This window comes from Sinohyriopsis cumingii, chromosome 6 (assembly GCF_028554795.1).
Source record: "Sinohyriopsis cumingii isolate HCF-2022 chromosome 6, ASM2855479v2, whole genome shotgun sequence".
Taxonomy (NCBI): Eukaryota; Metazoa; Mollusca; class Bivalvia; order Unionida; family Unionidae; genus Sinohyriopsis; species Sinohyriopsis cumingii.
In genome coordinates, this window is record NC_142966.1 from 6619463 (window position 1) to 6640551 (window position 21089).

Below are 21089 nucleotides of genomic sequence, written 5' to 3' on the forward strand. Positions count from 1 at the left end.
ATGTGTGTTAATATTTTTATCTCGGATTTATTGTTAAAAAATAAGAAACTGACACTGATAATCTTCACACATGAATGTAAAACGGATTAATGTTTTACCTGAACGTAATGAATAAGGACAATCTGATCACTATCGAGCCATTCTGCACGTGAAATAATTACTACAATATCCTCCATTGTTTATAAATTACCTTGTTTACTAAATGACCTTGTTTACTTGTTTACTAAATTACCTTGTTTGCTAAATTACCTTGTTTACTAAACTGCCTCATGTGCACATCGTGACAGCATTCAGGACAGCCAGGTCGGCCTCGACTAACCTTTGGATAGGTCAAGTCCAAGAAGTAGTCATATATAGTACATAATGAGGAATCAAATTTACAGTCCAGGTTAAGAAACATTTGACGTTTTTTCATGAACGAGAGTTTATATAACACGGAACAGTTTTTGGATTCTGCTTAATCAGTAAAACCTCGTATTCAACATAGCGTGCAGCTTGAACAAACTAAGGATACTTCAGACTGCAAAAGATTTCTCGGATTTATATGCATTGTTACAAACACAATGTTCGGACAAAATACCCAGGTGAGAATCACACATGGCTGCTACACTGATAGATATACAGGATCAGTTTAGCGAACATTTTTGACACTGCTGTACTGTACCAGGCATAGTTTAGCATGTAAATGAGTTCTCCACTATTTTCCAGCTATTTCCATTTTTTACGCTGAATGACGCCATTGAAATATTTTCTAGTGTGTACATGAACAAGGGGGCTGACGCAGCATGCCCATTATATGTTATGCATTAGTATGTAGTCTGGTAGGAAAGAAGGTAGAGTAAAAAGGGACAAATTAAAAAGAATTTCATAACAGGGCTCAAGTCACAATTATTTTATCTATATAGTCGCTATTTTTATTTGTCAGTGCTGAACTTTCCATTGTATCTGAATCATAATAAATCACAGGTTAATCTAAAATATCATCGATGGTGAAGTTGTTGTCATTGGTTACCGGCATTTTTGTTTCACGTGTTCGATTGTAAAGAAAACAACGTGCAGTGGGTCACAGGTTTCATTTCCAGACCAGCAACAAAGTTACTTTATTCACTGTTCACTGTGGCTGAAATGCACACAGAAAACAACACCCTGATGCTCGTATTCAAAATAATTAACACTTTCCTTTATATAAATACGAAAAATGCTTAAATCTATTGATGTCAAAATGAGAGAGGACGAAATTATCTAAAATAGACTGGGACTACAATTGTGGATACTGATCCGGAAGTAATAATTGTGACCTGAGTCGTTTCACAGCATGGCCAATGGGGAGTAATAGTCTCGTTCAATCTGTAAAGATTGAATGAGGAGGATGATAAGGTGTGATAGCGAAGAAAGAAGATATCTTAATAACACACCTAAGTAACTCAAACTTTGGGTCACATCCATTCATCCATCCGGATACCTGTATCTATCCATCCATCCATCCATCCATCCATCCATACATACATGCATACATGCATACATACATACATACATGCATACATACATACATACGTTTTGTAAACCAGCATTGTACTTGGATGAAATTCAAGAAACTAAGAATTAAGACACGATCTAAAGCTTTCCGTCTTGGATATCAAATTTGTTTAGAAAGAACCTAAGGCAATCAGTTACAGCAACTAGACACGGAGACATATTGTGTTTCAGGTTTCCAATCAGAAGAGTGTCATTATGAGTTATGTCCATATCAGGCAGGGTCTCTTCATGTGGTGAGTCTTGATAAAACACTTTAGGTATTCCGATTGCCTCGGCACGCTTTATCTTATCGTGTGTTGATCTGCCATTAAACTCCAGTTTTCCAATCCATCAGTCAAACGAACCTGTAAGATGATTCCAGCAATGTTCGTGGATGCGATTTCAACGGTTGCGTTAGAAGCCGTGGAAACTGCATCCGAGATTGCTCTGATGCAGGCTGGTGTAGGTCGCCTAGCGCATCAAGGTCATATCGATTATCCAGTCGTCGCAGCAAGCCTTAAGCGGTCTTCGGTTGTGGCCTAACCGTTGACGGCCGCAGTGCGTCCACTGATCAGTTTTGATTTACTCGCGATGACAAAGTCAGTCAAATATTTCCGAGTTGTCTTTATCCCCGATGAACTTGTATCCATGACCCATTGGGAAACTGGCATCATCACGTTTCGACAACATGACCTGGAACGTGTTGGGTGGCCCAAAATGTGCACATCTTGTTTTAGCAATGCACGCACTTGATCGTTCACCGACACAACAAGAGCCTGTTGATTTTACATTATTACTTAGACACTGCACTTAATAGTAAACGAAATGCCTACTGACACTTACGGACTCTCAACAAACCGTCGAAGCTGTCATGATGTGCATCTAACCACGTTTTCCACCAAAGCGGATTTGACTGAGTTTACCAGCCGAGTTGCTGTTCTTGACATTGACCCAAGAGAGCTAGTGATTTTAGAAATAGAACTGCCAAACTTAAAACATCTAAAGTTAACACAAAAAAATTGGTTTGAAGCTGTGGTGAAAAACCTGCCTAAAATCAATGAAATCGAGGGAATCAGATACTTCGGCGTGCCGGTTGTATATTAAAAAAAATAAATTATGTTAACGATGCTGATGAAACAAAACTATTGGTGGATGAAAAGATCGCAGAGGTGCCTTCACCACCACCATGCGCAATAACTTAATGGAGGTAGATTAGAGCAACAAGAATCAATGAAACATAGGACCAAATTTACATCAATACCTTAGTAATTGGTTTACTTATTTGCCCTACTCGTGAAAATGGTTTTGATATACCTAACCATACGTGAGTCCTATCATAATTGTTTATCATAACCGGAAGTAAAGGTGCGTTTGATGGAAAGGCAATGTTAATAAAAGATCAGCGGCATTGGGGGTGGGGTCTCCGTATCGACAAACCAGTAAAGTTACATAATTTTGACATATACATTATCAACACCATTAGTCGATAGAGATGAAATTAATTGTAAAGTTTTCAACATCTATCCGAAAGGATATTTAATCGTTTATTTGTAAACCAGCATAGACTAAGTAAACGTTTGTCAGTCTGATATTGCCTACAGGACTCACTGTACTAATGATATGGAAGACAGGAAACCACACAAAAACTGGGTAAAAATAAGAGTCTATTCGGGTTTTGTTGACCAGGATTGGTTTATAATGAAAGTAAGATTTTTAGCAAAAGAAACAATATTCTGAGAGCTAATTCTGGTTGTAACTTAAATAGAGACAATGTCTTATTGATGGAATTTCAGTCCTTTTACAGACTTAAGTTTGGAAAACTCATTAGCAAAATCAGCACCAGACTCTATGTTGGGGAATTAAAAACACATGTTTCATACAAATGTATGGGTTTGATGATGAGCATTCAGAAATTTAATGTAATTGATTTTCTTTTATATCATGGTGTTTCCATAGGATTAATATGGAAGCTGAATTAGGAACGTGAGTCCTACATGGAAGTGATCGATTTTGATAAACACCGGGTCTTTTGCATGTTCTCCTTTGTTTTTTATCAATTATAACAGGTCAAGAAATATATACGGCCATCATGGCTGATTTCGTGGAAAGAGGTCTCGGACATTATCCAGAAACATCAGTCCACTCTGGTAAAAATTGTTCAGATCTAGTATTACCACAGCGAAAAGCAGACCAATCAAAATGGCCACCGCGCTTGCTCCGATTGTCTGAGCGCTTATTCGCTTGTCGTCTGCACTAGTTAATCCCCTAATGTATGTATTGGTGGATTTTCTGTCTATATGTAACTCTTCTTTAATTTTCTCGATGTTTTCTTTAAGCTGTTGTTCTGTTATGGCGAGGGATACTGATGACGTTTCAATACACTGACAGCTACATTTTGTCCCAAGTATTTGTAAATATTCATAGGACGATTCTAGAACGAAAGTTGTCGCTATTGTGCTTAGTGAATATTCTATCATTTTATGCGTCAAAGCAAGCTGCTGGGATGCAGGAACAGACGAATAAGGCGTGTATTGAGCATGTAAGGTATTTACGTCCGCTGTCATACCATATGATGGAGATAGTAATGAATAATACATCGGGCCAGAAAAGGTATCAGTCGAAATGGAATCAACAAGTCCGTCTCCCAATAAGGAATTTGTTTCCAAAAACACACTTGAAGATGTAGTGATCAAATAAAAATATCTCAAAGACTTATCGGTGGTGTATGCCTGGCTTGATGTATACACAGATGTTGATTGCACAGAAGTGGATGCAGTACTTTCACCGGGAGGTGGCTTCGCTGTTGGCGTATCCATCTCTGTTGAAGAATCCAATGGCAAGACCGTTTTCTGCAGTGAAAAACAACATATTTTATCACATGATACTCTATTATTATTTTCATCTTCCTTTATATTTAAGTAAATGTCTTCCTCCATTAGATGGAGATCCTACTAGAAAGAGTATTTAGTGATTAATGAAAAAGAGGAATTGTAATCGATCCTACATTATTAATATTCGATTACTGTAATCGATCCTACATCATTAATATTCGATTATTGTAATAGATCCTACATCATTAATATTCGATTATTGTAATCGATCCTACATCATTATTCGATTATTGTAATCGATCCTACATCATTAATATTCGATTATTGTAATCGATCCTACATCATTATAAAAGTAGTGAAAATGATTAGAAGATCATAGATATTTTGAGTTTAATAAACAAACATTCTGCAACTATTAGGCATGTTAAGAATTTAAAAATTTCGATTAATGTTTTACTTACGATGACAATATTAGAAATGCATTTAGTTTTTGGTGCCTTGCGGTACAGCAACACATGTAGGTTATTTAGTGCCAATGTAATAGGAGTAAACTTCTTTCCCCAAGGACACACACCAGTAGCTGACCCAGGCTGATCCTATGGTAGGATTCGTACCTGCTCCCTTTCGGCCGTGGGTCTTACACGCTAGCCACTGAGCCATGGCGTATTTCCACAAAATAAATTAACGGAAGCTGGACTTACAGATATGGAGATGGTTCCAGACTGCGGACATGAAGGATACGTATGATTGGCTGGTAGAGGCATGTCAGGTTTAACATTAACTGCCAAAAGAGTTGAAAAGTCAATCACTAAGAATTATTTGCAAAATAGTATATTAAATAGGCGACCGTGCTTCTTTCCCCCCCAAAAAATCTCAATTACATAAATTAAAATGTTATAAATGTTTTACTATTGCAAAATATCATGACTTTAATCCCTTAATTTTAATGAGAAATGAAATACAAAATAAAAATCGAGAAAATTGTCTTATGACTTAACTATTGTATTGTTAAACTTAAGGGTTCTCTCTCTGCCAAAAGAATCGTGATTCTGACTTGAGCCAGATGTCTTCCTCTATTTCTAAAAACTTCATGACAACAGCAGCTGACAATTGAAAGGTTCGTAAGTGCGCGAATAGTGCAAAGAATTTCTTCTAATCATCCAATGACCATACATCACAGAACAAATTTCAGACTTGTATAGTCTTCTCTTCTTTTACATTTGTTTGATTATTAGTAAGACCTTTCGAGCCGAATATTAGTACTTCACGCAATAAAATAAAAAACACCACCCAAATATCTGATACAAAGAATTATTCCTATCTTTAATTACTAAACATATATATACCTAAAATTATCTAGAAAATTCCCTACGTTAAGAAATTAGAGAGGGTCCAATTTACGAAACTAATTTGTTTTGTCAAAAGGTTTCGTGAATAGTACACATTATGACGTCTGCTCCTTTAAATTGACTTTTTTCGGGATGAGAAATATCTTCTCAAAATATTCTCCATAATGAAGAAAATGATCTCTAAAATGTAATACAACTATAAACGGAAACGCAAATTAAAATAGTACATACATTAGGTTTATTACAGTATTATGTTGGCTTTGATGCAGGTAAGTTAATTAAAAACAATATGAATATCCTTTTAATACACATCTCTAAATGTCACAATAGATCTGCTCACTATAATACACATCTCTAATAGAACTGCTCACTATAACACAGATAGCTATCACAGTAGACCTGCTTACTGTAATACACATCGCTAAATATCACAATAGAACTGCTCACTCTAAATATCACAACAGAACTGCTGACTATAATACACATCGCTAAATATCACAGTAGAATTACTCACTATAATACACATCGCTAAATATCAGAGTAGAACTACTCACTATAATACACATCGCTAAATATCACAGTAGAACTACTCACTATAATACAAATCTCTAAATATCATAATAGAACTGCTCACTATAATGCACATCGCTAAATATCACAGTAGAATTGCTCACTATAATACACATCGCTAAATATAACAACAGAACTGCTCACTATAATACACATCGCTAACTATAACAATGGAACTGCTCACTATAATACACATCTCTAAATATCACAATAGAACCGCTCACTATAATACACTTCGCTAAATATTACAGTAGAACTGCTCACTATAATACACATCTCTAAATAGCACAGTAGAACTGCTCACTATAATACACATTGCTTAAAATCACAGCAGAACTGCTCACTGTAATACACATCGTTAAATATCACAATAACACTGCTCACTATAATACACATCTCTAAATATCACAGCAGAACTGCTCACTATAATACACGTCGCTAAATATCATAGCAGAACTGCTCACTACATCTGTTACGTCCTACTCGATACTTTTCATTCAATCGAAATCCATAGAAAGTTTTCATTTGTCAAAAACATGAGTTTACATCAGAAAATTGCTTCATTTTGGTACTCGGGAATGACTAATTTAAGAATAATACGATGTCATATTACACTAGACTCTTCGTTTTTCTTTGATCAGAGTACCGGCTGGTACGATCACCCTCTCATCACTTTAGGAGACTGCATCATCTCTAGCTATATCTGTAAATATCATATTTACAATTGGAAGGGATGGTTTTCACCTTTCAGCCCTAAATATTCCTTACTTCTCCTGAGAAATACTCAATGAATTTTCGCCCAACCACTTTTATTTACTTTCAAATGATAAATACGTCAAATGCTTACATGTATTGTGATTCTTGATGGCGTGAGTAGCATTCTGATGGCCAATCGTGATGTTGTATTCTATTAATTTCCTGGTGGTGTTGGGAAGGCTGTACATCGTGCAGTTGCTGGCATTGGTATAGGCGGTGAATGCAATGCAGGCCTCTCTGTTCACACAAAACTCAAGGCAATCGTTAGCAGTTACGATCTTCTGGTCCACTAGAAACAGGCTGGCGCTTTCTGGGGATACGTCCATACCAACGTGATATAGGAATGGTTCTAGAATATTATTATACATGTGCATTATCTAAAGCACTTTCTCCAGTTTTGCTTTCTTTTTGTTTTCTTCCCCCATATTTTAAATAAATAAAGATAACTAAGACTCAATATTGAATGCATATGTACTAAAATACAAAAATGTGTCCATTTTGTTTCCGGCCATTTTTCCTACCTAAGTAATATTTTAAATATGTGTGCAGTGACTGCTTTAATTTCATCTCATGGGGGAAGTCTGTCTGGTTTACTTGTTTGGGATCAGCTGTAATAAGAACCCTCAGTTTTATGTATATGGAATTCCGGTACTGACTGTTTCCAGTCTGTTTGGTATTGATTGACTGTTTCCATTCTGTATGGTTCTGACGATTTATTGGTGGTTTTAAATGAATTTTCTTGAGGTTAAATCACTACGGTAATGATATGTTGAAAATAATGCTTTATTTAATGATGAAAATGTGACTTATATATGTTCTGCATACACCGAGATAAAACGAACGAGGCACTGTTTAATTTTGGGGATACTTGTCAGCAATATAAGGTAATGTCGTGTGGGAGTAGTCTGGTTCCCAACACTGCAAGAAAAATTTGAGTAGTCTGGTTCCCAACACTCGAATATAATAAAGGGGGTGGGTGGAGTGTCAAATCAAGTCTTGTGAAAAGCCATCTGTAAATTCGAATAGTTTTACTTTTTCCAAAAATTCAGCTACTGCAAATACAATTTCACTTGCCCAAAATTGATTTCGAACTGTTCACGCTAGGTAATCTGGGAAAATTGTTGTACACTGTGCTAGTTGTGTAACATAATTATTCTATCACAGTCAATGGTTTTGACAATAAGCCCATTCCATACATTTACAATAGTTCTACAAATGTTAATTTTAGAAAGCTTACTCCACTGATAACCCGAAAGATTTACATTGCATGTCCTCTTAGCTTTTCAGGGAAAAAATACTAGAATGTCATCATTTGAAAGGGTAGAAAAGTACCTGCACTTAATGCGCATGCAAAATTACGGTTGTCCGTACAGAGTCGAGCTTCACTACTTTGTCCCACAGTCATGCTGAGGCAGGTATCTGTGGTATAGTTTGACTGTTGAAGGCCCGAGTAAGCCTCGCATGAGTAGGCATCAAACCAGGATCTTGTTCCGCCGTCACCGGTGATAGGATATATTATACTTGTCCAAAGTTCCGTGGTAATATCGCTGTTGTAAGAGCAATAATAATAATAACGTAAATATACTGCCGTTTCTCCTGACAAACTCAGATGATATAGATGAGTCTATAATACAAAAAATAATGCTCACCTATTCCGAAAATAGATTTAGTTGGGTGACAATAACATATTTTAAGTTTCACTGCAATCCACTGAAGACTGCGAGATTCGTTCCATTCGCAAGAGCATTTAATATATTCTACCTAGCTATAAGTCAAAAAGGGCAAGAACTCTTACAGTAAATGTGGGTACAGTCAGTATCTCGAGATGGTGCCCATTATATGTACAAATTTTAACAGTGATCCATAAAACCATTAGACAAGTCATCATATGTACCAGTTTTTACAGTCATCCGTAAAACTGTAAGACAAGTCATGAAATGTACTAGTTTTTAGTCATCCATAAAACTGTAAGACAAGTCGTCATATGTACCAGTTTTCACAGTGATCCGTAAAAGTTGCAAGACAAGTTGCATACACTGGAAGTTTTACAATGCATTTAGGCGCAGGATACGTGAGCTAACCTATAGTGTAACGAGAAATTTCAGCAGCAAGTCAAAAAGGCAATAAATCAATAACACTTGCAAGAGGTCAATAATTGGTTCAAATGAGCATCTTCAAATGTTGACTATAGCATGTAAAAGTTTCTTGGCCGTTCATGGAAAGCGATAAGACCGGCTGCGTTGACAAGACTCTTTCTTACACTACATAAGGCGCCAAGTATAAAGACACTAGCTCTCACAAAAATAGCAGGAAAACAGTGATGTGCTGAAATGAATGAGTATAGCAATCATGCAGGACCTCGTGTGCAGTGTTGATTTTGTACATGTTATGCAAAGGTGAGAGTAATCATGATACACAGTTACGTAAAAGTGAAACTAATTGCAATCCACAGTTGGTAATCTCCATACACATTAATGTAATGGTAAGAGTCTATAAAATACAATTATTTAAAGATGAAAGTCATTACGAGACACAGCTATGTAAAGGGTAGAGTAATTACGATGAACAGTTAAGTAAACGTGAGAGTAAATTACGATACACAGTTACGTAAACGTGAGACTAATTACGATGCACAGTTACGTAAACGTGAGACTAATCACGATACCCAGTTACGTAAACGTGAGAGTAATCACGATACCCAGTTACGTAAACGTGAGAGTAATCACGATACCCAGTTACATAAACGTGAGAGTAATTACGATACACAGTTACGTAAACGTGAGACTAATTACGATACACACTTACGTAAACGTGAGAGTAATCACGATACCCAGTTATGTAAACGTGAGAGTAATTACGATCCACAGTTAAACAGTTTCCATTTACGGTTCTAAATCATATAAATGACTATTTATTTCATGACACTTCCAGAAGAGGTAACAAAAAGAATTAAGGAGAATGTAAGATCCATGAACCTGTCTATAATTTGCTGTCGGTATGAAAATAAATAGCTAAAGTATGGAAAACAATATCAACGTCCATCGATTTATATACATTTTACAAATAGTACTATTTCGTTAAAATGATTAATAATTCATGATAGCGTTATCTGACTAATACAGAAAAAGACGACAAATAATTACATATTATTTGAGCGAAAAACATCTGTGATGAGACTAATGTTAAAAGTCCGTAACAGTTCTCCTTGTTTCCTCGTTTGACACGTTGTGTAAGCAGACAACCAGTTGGCGCTCTGTTCATAGTAGCTAATCTGGAATGTCATCTTCCCTGTACCAGTGTAACCTGAATTTAAGAGAAATATCTATAAGGAGTCCGAGTGTACCGTTATTGATTTAGAACTGAAAATAAAAATGAGATAATGACTTTTATGAGTGACTTAATAGCGTCACGGCGCTATCGCAATGGACGGCAAAATGCAAGTTTAACGTGAAGAGCAGTTATACATTTTCGAATAAAACTGTTTTAGCAGTATTTAAATGGACTTGGTAATCGGAAAATTTCTTTGGTTTTGATAAGTTTAACTAATTAAAACTGCCATCCACTTTTAGTTTACGTAATCCTGTCACCAAGGATCAGAAAAGAATGGAAAGCCACTTGATCATGCTACGAAGTGGCAATGCATCAAACTTAAAGGTTTCTTCGTCAAGTGTGTCAGTTCAAGAAAAGTGTAATTTATACGACTGGCATGAAAATTATTTTCAGTAATAATTACAGCTTCATAACACGATAATGTCAAATGTTTACAAACACGGTTGAGTTAATATTAGCAAGGATAAAGGACGTTTTTCGTCCGCGTCGTTCTCTAAATGGGCTAAAATATTCTTTATCTGCACATCAAATGGTATGCAAAAGCATTTTACTTTGTACAACATAATTTTTATAATGCCATGAAATATGGCAAATGCATAATAATTCGAAATAACACCTGCTTTAATTAGCCTTATCTACATTTGGTTTTCCGGATATCTCGAAATATCTCTAAAAGCAATTTTGTTGTCTGGTTCCCGCCTCATTGTGTACTTCCCTACTCATTCAATGAAGCGTATAGCAAAAGTGACACAAAACAGGGAACCAGACAAGCAATTTTCTTTAAATGAACTCAACAGGACAAGGAATGCGTTACGTACATTTGAGCTACAAATCCAAACACTACAAAACACCACCACCACCAACCAAAAGGGGAAGGGTCTGTAATTTTAATTGGTATCAAGGTATCCATACAAATGTTTAGATATCTGATTATGTATATTGACTTTGGAACTAACTGCAAATAAGTGTTTTTAGCTATACGTTTTGTTTAGTTTTAAATGTGCGGTGGGGACGGGTGCGGTTTGCAGTACAAAATCTCTAAATTTAACAAACTAGTTTCATACAGACCAAGTATCACAGTAATAAAAGCAAGCTCTGACACAAATCGAGTACATTTAATGAAGTATGTGTCAAGCTTTGACACAAATCGAGTATGTTTAATGAAGTATGTGTCATGCATGTACATGATATAGCAAGTTCTGACACAAATCGAGTACATTTAATGAAGTATGTGTCAAGCATGTACATGATGTAGCAAGCTTTGACACAAATCGAGTAAATTTAATGAATTGTGTGTCAAGTATGTAATAATAAAATCAAGCCTTGACACAAATCTAGTACATGTAATGAAGTGTCACTTAAGTAGTAACAAAATCAAGCTTTGACACAAATCGAGTACATTTAATGAAGTATGTGTCAAGCATGTACATGATATATACGAACACCTGATGTTTCCTTTCTATGATGCAGCCGATCGTTTCCTCCCTCATCTCTCTCTCTCTCTCTCTCTCTCACACACACACATACACACACACACACACACACACACACACACACACAGAGGCACTGCACTCCCACACACGCACATATACGCGCATATACATACTCATGCATGCACATGAGCAGCAGAGAGGGTGAACAGACCATAGAATTCCGACAAAATAAATAAAACAAACAAATAAATCATCTCGTAGAAAGGTCCAGATTTTACAAATGAACTTTCCTTGAGATGTTTATTTTTGCAATGACCGATTGTACTAATAAAACCTCAGTTCGAAATAGTATCTGAAAAAATAAAGTACTCTACGTGTTTATTTATTTCTTGTTTATTTTTTTGACGACCAACGTTGGTAGGTACCCTCTCTGCTGCTATTAATTTACCACCATACCAAGTTTGATGAATATTTTTGAACTCGTTCTCGCTGTCGTTTTTCCTCATCTGTTTCATCTTCATCTGAATCTTCGGAATTTGTTCTATGTTTCAAGTAATATTCAAGTTCTGATGGTGGTTTTTCTATTTTTGGATTTATGTTCTTTCTGTGTTTATAATATATCATCAAACTTCTGTATTCCTCTTTTGCTGATATTAATTAAATTATCATGTTATAATAAAAATGGTACATCCAGAATCTCATACTGCAAGAACAGCTCGAGAACGATTAGAAGCAATTAAAAAATTTCTTCCTGTCAAAGACTCATTTAGAAAAAATCTACAAGCGCAGCAAGAAGTAAAAGTTGAGTATGAAGAGGACACTAAAAAACTGTTTAAGCCCGTCACTGCAGCTACTAAGAAAGTTAGAACTGTCATCAAAGAAGATCTTCTTCCGGTATCAAAACAAACTGCAGCGCTGACTGAACAGACGAGGGAGATTTTACGATATCTTCCAACTAATATAGCTGCGGCTCAGCCTCCACCTGTTGGTGAGGAAATACGTGAAGGTATTAAAGAACTTCGTACTGAAGTCGCCGATGTGAGAAAAAAACTTGCATCTGAACCCAAAACAGCAAGAGAAAACGTAGAATTAATTGCAAAATTTAAAGAAGGAGTTGTTGAGGAAATTAGAAAAACTGAAAGAGAGAGATTACCTGAAGCAATATTAAATAGTTTATCTAATAAATCTAGTATTTTAAAACCCCGTTATGAAAAAACAAATGATGATAATTTCATTAAATGGATATATCGCGTATATTACGACAAAAAACAAGCTAGAGGTTCAGAATTTGAAAGACTTAATGAAGAAGTAAAAAGACTTTATAGAGAGAGACTGGAACAACTAGAACAAGAAGAGTCCTCCCAGTATCAGCTTCCTCCACCTCTGCAACAAATAGAACAACAACAATCTTCGCCGCAGCAAAGGTTGAAGTCGGAAATTAAAAAGGCTAAAGAGTCACTTAAATCACCCTCCTCGAAGAAAATTTCTTCACCTTTACATAAAATTTCTGCACCGAAAATGACATTTACACCGACAGGTTCACCACATGGATTTCGAGAAGGTTCACCCCCGGCCACCACTGAAGTACTTACTCCGGTAATGCAACCACCAGTATTTAAAACACCTCAAGATGAACCTAAAACAGGATCTGGTTTATGTCCTGATAATATCATCAATGACGTATCACGGTTAGAAATTCTCATAGGAGGAAAACGAGCTGGAAATAATTCACCAGAAATAACCAATGAAGCAGCTGATATTTGTCGGCGACTATTTCAAGGTGGTATCATGGATATTGGCGTTTACCGAGAACTTATTGATGAGCTCGTTGATGACTAGTTGTTAGATAAATGGTAAATAAAATAAGATGATTGTGCATGATAATCATCGTAAACCCACACAGGTTAGAGCGGTAAACTCACGATTACCAATCTATGAAGCAATTTACGGAAATGGACTTGGTGATGTCATTCGAGGATTATTCACGAGGATAGCTCCAAAAGTAGCGCCTGTTGCAAAACAATTATCGATGAAGGCTATTGATATTGTTCGTGATAAAGCTCCTGGTGCAATTGTCAATGTTGCTGGTAAGGCGTTCTCGGCGATCAAAGAAAGATTATCACGATTATTGCGACGAAAACAACAACCACCGGTGAAACTGGCAAGTACTGAGGTGATGCCTGCAGATGTCAGTAAAATAATAAATCAGGCTGCAAATCAAAAACTAGCGGCGATATCTGAAGAAGCAGAAAAAAATATAACAGCAAATTTAATAGCAGGAAGTGGTCTTCGTCGACGATGATCATCATTTGGAAAAATGGTAACTATAATAAAATGTTCAGGCGCGAATCAGACCCAGCATTTGATATGGAGGCACCTGTCCTTAAGTACGAGTCAGTACGTGATTATCAGTTTTATTCTTATGACGCAAGACAACCAAATCATCCGGGGAGAATCGAATTACAGGTTCATGATACAAGTAGATATTTCTTGCCCGCTGAAGCGTTTATTGAAGTAGAAGGTATACTTGTAAAGGATGATGATACGGCATATGGTGCCAATCTGCGTGTTGGTTTTGTCAACAACGGAATTATGGCACTGTTTGATAGCGCCACATACATGATTGATGGAAAAAATATTGAATCAATTCAGAAGGATGTTGATGTTGCTACAACAATAATTGGTCTGGCGAGATATTCTGACGACTTTACAAGATCAGCTGGTCCAACAATAATGTTCGCTAAAGATATCACCGACAACGCCAACCATAATCAGTATATCAAGTTATACACGCCGAGGGCTACTGCAGTTGATAATCAGGCAGAAGCTGCCAACCCAGACCGTGAAGGTAGACCAGCTGCTGAATTTGAAATCATAAAAGATATTGCCCCGACTTACAACCTAGGATTTGCAACACGCCGAGCAGCGTTGTCGGGAAATAATAGAAATTTTTCGTGTGCAATTCCATTATCTCACATCTTTGGATTTTGCAGAAATGTTAGAAAAGTCATCTTTGGAGCTAAACACACAATTGTGCTCGTAAGAAAAGGTAATGATAATGATGCAATCTGGCGAGGTGCTGGTGTTGCTGATGCTGGTAAAGTAGATATAACAAAACTTTCATTGTGGATGCCAGTAATGACTCCATCTATTACTGAGGAACAAAAATTACTATCTTTTATGGATCAAGGCGGTAAATCATTGCTATCATGGTTAACAGTAACCACAGATGCTGCTCAAAGCAATATTAATGGTTTATTTACATGGCATATAGCATCACAACAGGGTGTTTCTGCACCACGACATATTTTTATTGCACTACAAGATAATGCTCGGACGAATAATCAACAACGTTCACATATGATATTTGATAACCTTGGAGTTAATGAAGTTTCCTTGCGAATAAATGGACATCAAGAACCAACAGAAAATATACAACTAAATTTTGTTCAAAATCATGTAGCGCGCGCATATCATCGTTTAATGTCATTCATGGGACGTGATCAAAATATAGATACCGGGTTGCAAATATCACAACTAGATTTTACAGGTCTATATCCGATTTATTATTTTTCACTAGAACATCTTGATTTATCCAAACAATCTGTTGTTGATATACACTTTCGAGCTCATGTTACTAACCCTCCTCCTGATATACCCGGTCCACCAATTGTTCGCGGCACCTACAAAGCGATCGCGGTCATACTTAGCGACAAGGCCATGTTACTTGAAGGTGGCAGTGGTCGAATGAGGGTCGTTGATGCACCGGTGGAAAATCTTTAATCGTGTTATTTAGAAAAATATATTTTATATAAAAATGTCGTATAGTCATGTTAATGTTACTCTGACCCCGGGTCAGGTAAAAAAGCTTCAATCAAAAACCGCCAACAAATGCGGAACTAAAATATCACTGAAACGAGATCATATTAGTGGTGGTCCAAACAAATTATCGTTGACAAATAATCAGATTAAACATTTCAATAAAGCCCTAGAATCAAAAACTGGAGTTCAATTCCATCTCTCCCCGAGCGCCATCAAAGACATGGTTAAAACGGGTGGTATATTCCCACTACTTGCGGCCATTCCGGCATTAATAGCTGCAGCTGCTCCAGCCGTAGCAAAAGCGGCCGCGTTAGGTGCTGTTGGAACAGCCGCTGGAATGGCACTAAAGAAAGCAACAGGAAAGGGGTACAAAAAAAAGGGACGCGGTCTAAGATTACCGGGATCTCGTTGGGGGAGAGGCCTAAGGCTTCCAGGATCATTTCGTTAAACGTTCCATCATCAAATTTTGATTTACTTGATGCTGCTAAAAAATTAAAAATATCTGCCTTTAGAGGTGTTTTTATGCGAGATCAATTACCGAAACAACCAAACAAACTAGAAACAGGTATTATTAATCTTGACAAACGTTCCGGACCCGGTACTCATTGGGTATCATACGCGGTTGATCCGCGTGGAATTGTTTATTTTGATTCGTACGGGTTAGCTCCACCTGTTGAATTTATCAAGTATGTCGCACCACTCCATGCAACCAGAGGTTCCAAAGTTTGGTATTCAACGCTACCCACACAAACAATGACAGATCCGCCAATATGCGGCCGTGAAGTAATTAATGTACTCGACGCAATATCAAAATCATCCAGGCCGCCACATAAAGTCGTGCACGATTATACAAGCAACCGATATGTTGCGCGTAAAGCATTTTAAACAACGGATCTTATTATAATGGTTGACATTTACGGAAGATCTTCTACTAGTAAGAAAATAAAATCCGACGTTGATCTGTCAAAGTATGCGACCAAGGATGACCTCGCTGATATTATGAACCTTGCTGGAGTTGACCCAGATGAAGTTATTATTTTTCAAGATCGATATGGTAAACTAAAAACCAGCAATATCAAATGGAATGATATAGTCCGGCGAGTACTTGGTGCAGTTACAGATAATATTCCCGTGTTTACTGACAGCGGCAAAATCAGAGATTCAAGTGTATCATTAGCAACAATTAGAAATGAAATTGCAAAAAGTGTTGCTAATCGCGTGAGAAACACCGGTGACACAATGATGGGTGAACTTAGCATGAACGGGAACAAAATAGTAGTTTTAAGAGATCCAACATCTGACGAAGACGCAGCAACAAAAAAATACGTCGATGTCAACTATGGCACCGTAGACGGTAAATTATCCACGTTACGGGCTGAGTATGACGTTCACGCAGGAACTTTTGGAAGATTTCGAAGAAATTTTCAAAAAACCGATGATACCATAGATAAATTCTTCGGTACTCCACGCGCCATTGACATGAAACTCGTTGATATCAAAACTGACCTAGACACGATCAAACAAACACAGCAAGACGTCGTAGCGGGAATTCCTGAGATTGTCAGTAAAACCAATTTGATTAAAATTCCAGCTGCAATAACTCCCGGGCATATTACAAACATCGTATGCACGGTATCATCGGGATTTGCAACATGGTCGCAGCAAAATAATACTATCAAATATACCGCAACAGTCACTGGCGTGTACAGGCTGTCTGTGTTTTCCGCCGCTAAGTTTGAAATATTTACAACGTTTCCATGGCGTCATTCCACAGACAGGTTTTCCGGGGTTGTATCTGTTGTATTAAATATCGGAACCGAAGAAATATTTATTCTGGAAGCAGCTGATAAGAAATTAACCGCAACATCCTTCTGGTGGTGTTTGGAATTTGTAGCTGAAACACCTCAATTGGTTACGGCATAAAAATATATATGGACGGTGCACAATACAGATACAATCAAGCGCGTGAATGGCAGGCGACGCTAAAAGATCAAGTTGATCAATATACAGTAAAAGTAAAAAAATATCGACGACGATTGGTTATCGTTGATGTGATTGTTTATTCAGTATCCGCTGTTGTTGCTGGAACCGGTGTAATATTATCAGCGTTGACAACGATGGCACCAGTAGCTGTAACTGTTTGTATTTCAGCAGCAACAACTATTGCAGGTGTGCTTGGTATCATCACAAAAAAAATATGTACTTGTACGAACGAAAAATTATCCCATTACAAAATAAAATTACATACAGCGACGGTAGCATACTCGAAATTATCCTCGTTGTTATCAGCGAGTCTCAGTGATGGAATTATATCTGATTTCGAATTTTCAATGATGACCAAAATATACGATGAAGGTATTAAAGATACAAGTATCAATAATGACAGAATTACTCCAGCAGATCGTGACCAACACAACTCCGCCAAAGATAACGATGATCTCGGTAAGTTCAACTAATCCTGAATTTAGTGTTAATTTTCCTATTGCAATTCCAGTAAAAGAAATAGCACTAGCACAATTACGAGTATATTACAGCTGGCCAAATATCAGATCAAAATCATTTAATGGTACACCAGCAAATAATTCGCTCGTATTTACTAACAACAACAAACCCGATGGAACACCTGACTGGGTTGTTGTTGGAATACCAACCGGCAGTTACCAGATTGAAGAGATCGGTGAGGAATTTGCGCGTAGAATAAAATCAATAACGGGAAAAGAATCAAAAATATCAATAAACGTTCATGAGCCGACGTTGTCCTCGACGGTTGAAATAAACTCGCCTGATTATGCCGTTGATATTTATCAATCTTCAATCAGATCCGTGCTAGGATGGCCTGAAATATCACCACCGATAACACCGATACCACCAGAACCAAAAAAGTCTGATTATGTCACGGATAGACAATCATATCATGAAATTAATCCATCATACGGGGAACACCTACGTATTATAAAAACACAATTTTGTTTTCTTCGGTAGAGTTGAGGCATGGTTTTTTAAAAATCCGGGAGAAACAGGACCTCATTTGGGTTTTCATCGAGATACGATTATTAGATATTTTCAGGAAATCAATCAAGAGTGTAAAAAACAACTAGATCAACTAAATCAATATTTTAACGAACATATTTTTGACATATCAGCGTCATCGCGTGAAAAAATCATCACGCGTGTAGAAATATTAAATCAGCTTATATCAGATATGGAATATATTAATAACCGAATAGTTCAGGAGATGCTTATTCTTTTAGAATCACCTGAAAATTCTGATGCAAAAGCATGGTTAGAAAAATATAAATTAACAGAAGCCGATGTACCAAATTATAAATTTCCCGGGTATAGTGTAACCGAGTTAAGAAAATCTATCAATGATGTCATTGATGAGTTTTTTCCTAAAATACTCGATGCATGGAGAAAATTAATTCCAATTCCAACTGTTCTTAGACATGATAATGATCCACATGGCGGCGGAAGACACGTATCCCCGCGGATCGTTAATATAACACCGACGGTCGCGGTCAATCTGGTTTGTGACGTAATCGATGGCAGCTATCAAATAGATCTCGGAAGATCAAATCAGGCTCAACAAGGATACATCCTGTACACGTTCACACCACAAGTTCCCCCTGGAAATTTAATCGTGCAAGAACCAACTAATCCCGTGTATTTGCGGTGTCACAATAATATGTTAACACGAATCAATTTTAAACTCACAGACCATCTTAATCGCTTGATTGACATACGTGAGGAAGAGCTTATAATAAATCTGTATGTAAAGTCCTAGGACTTCCGTCGTAAAGACTTCCGTCTGAAGGATTTCTGTCGTAAAGACTTCCGTCTTAAGGATTTCTGTCGTAGATCTTCAGAATCAAATTCGATCAACTTAAAAAAATATTTTATTAATATTACTGGCACAAATTTGTGTTTGGTACAAATTAATCGGCCCAGGAAACTAAAAAAGCTAGTCGATGAAAGTAAAATTAAAATTTCTATCACAAAAAAAAATAATATTTATTAATTTTCCTGATTTTTACTGAAATTGTACAAATTACTTGATTTTGACTACCAACTACCCCCTCAGAAACATAAAAATGCACGAACTACTTGATTTTGACTACCAACTACCCCCTCAGAAACATAAAAATGCACGAACTACTTGATTTTGACTACCAACTACCCCGTCAAAATCAAGAAAGTTCTAACCTTGTCAAATTGTTCCTAACAAATTTTATTTATTATAAATTAATTTTATTTATTAATAATATTATTTTTACTGAGATTTTTATTTTTTTTTTTACTAAAATACAACGAAATTGCTCAATTTTCCTGATTTTGACTACCAACTACCCCGTCAGAAATCAAGTAGTTCGTGTATTTTTCTTTGATTTTGACTACCAACTACCCCGTCAGAATCAAGCAATTTGTGCATTTTTCTTGATTTTAGTAAAAAAATAAATAAATTAATTCAGTAAATAAATAAATTAATTCAGAAATTAAGAAATTTGTACAAATTTGTTAAATTTCAGTAAAAAAAACAAATTACTAACCCATCAAATTCAGAAATATTATTTCTGATCAAAGATCTCAGTCATCTTCGGAATTACTACTTTGGATCGTTTCACGATCTGACATTATTTTTCTTAATTGTCTTATGCGAGTACTAATCGTTTTCTTTGCCTCATACTCGTGGGATAATAACGACTTAATTCTTTCTACGGCGGTAGAAAGAGGAACGAACTCCTTCACATGATCATCTTCTACGGTAGCTAGCGACTGAAACATTGCCGATTGAATCCGTTTCATGAGCCTGTATTCAGATGATAGTGTGTGTGTCCCCATGGTTTTACGTTCTTGTAAAATCTCAAAGTCAGAAACTATTTTTTCAGGATTAAGTTCATCAGATATATTAATTCCATCTTTTTTAATTTTTTAATAGCGACAATTACATCATTGATATTTTCATGGTTCATTATATAATATATAAATCTTTAAAATAAAAAAAATATCCCTAGAACACCTATCGAGTGTATTAGCGAGTTCGTCGGGATGTTTCAGGGACAGCACAGCCAAGAACTCGTAGCTTGCCACCGCAATCTACCAAGTTCATTAGGCAAATATTCCCTCTACGAGAGCCCCTAACCCGCCAAACAACGGTCTAGAGGCCCAAGAGGGAGGACAGCACAACCCTCATTAAACTCGTAGCTTGCCACCGCAATCTACCAAGCTTAGAGGATATACATATAACATATATACAATGAATGAAGAGCCCCTATCGAGTGTATTAGCGAGCTCAGATTATGAATGAAACGGTACTAACTAAGGACAGCACAGTCCTCATTAAACTCGTAGCTTGCCACCGCAATCTACCAAGTTTAGAGGATATACATATAACATATATACAATGAATGGTTATATACAATGAAATGGTTATATACAATGAATGAAGAGCCCCTATCGAGTGTATTAGCGAGCTCAGATTATGA

General features: G+C 36.6%; 1 protein-coding gene across 1 annotated transcript in view; it reads right to left on the reverse strand.

Moving 5' to 3' along the window:
- Positions 1–3193: 3193 nt before the first annotated feature.
- Positions 3194–21089, reverse strand: part of LOC149796319 (uncharacterized) — a 46110-nt gene continuing 28214 nt past the window's right edge. The window contains exons 3-7 of the mRNA XM_089960208.1: positions 10165–10324; positions 8354–8568; positions 7113–7370; positions 5048–5127; positions 3194–4364 (exon numbers count right to left, since the gene is read on the reverse strand). Coding sequence (XP_089816334.1) covers positions 3603–4364; positions 5048–5127; positions 7113–7370; positions 8354–8568; positions 10165–10324 — 1475 coding nt within the window. The 3' untranslated portion in view covers positions 3194–3602. The remainder of the gene's footprint in view (positions 4365–5047; positions 5128–7112; positions 7371–8353; positions 8569–10164; positions 10325–21089) is intronic.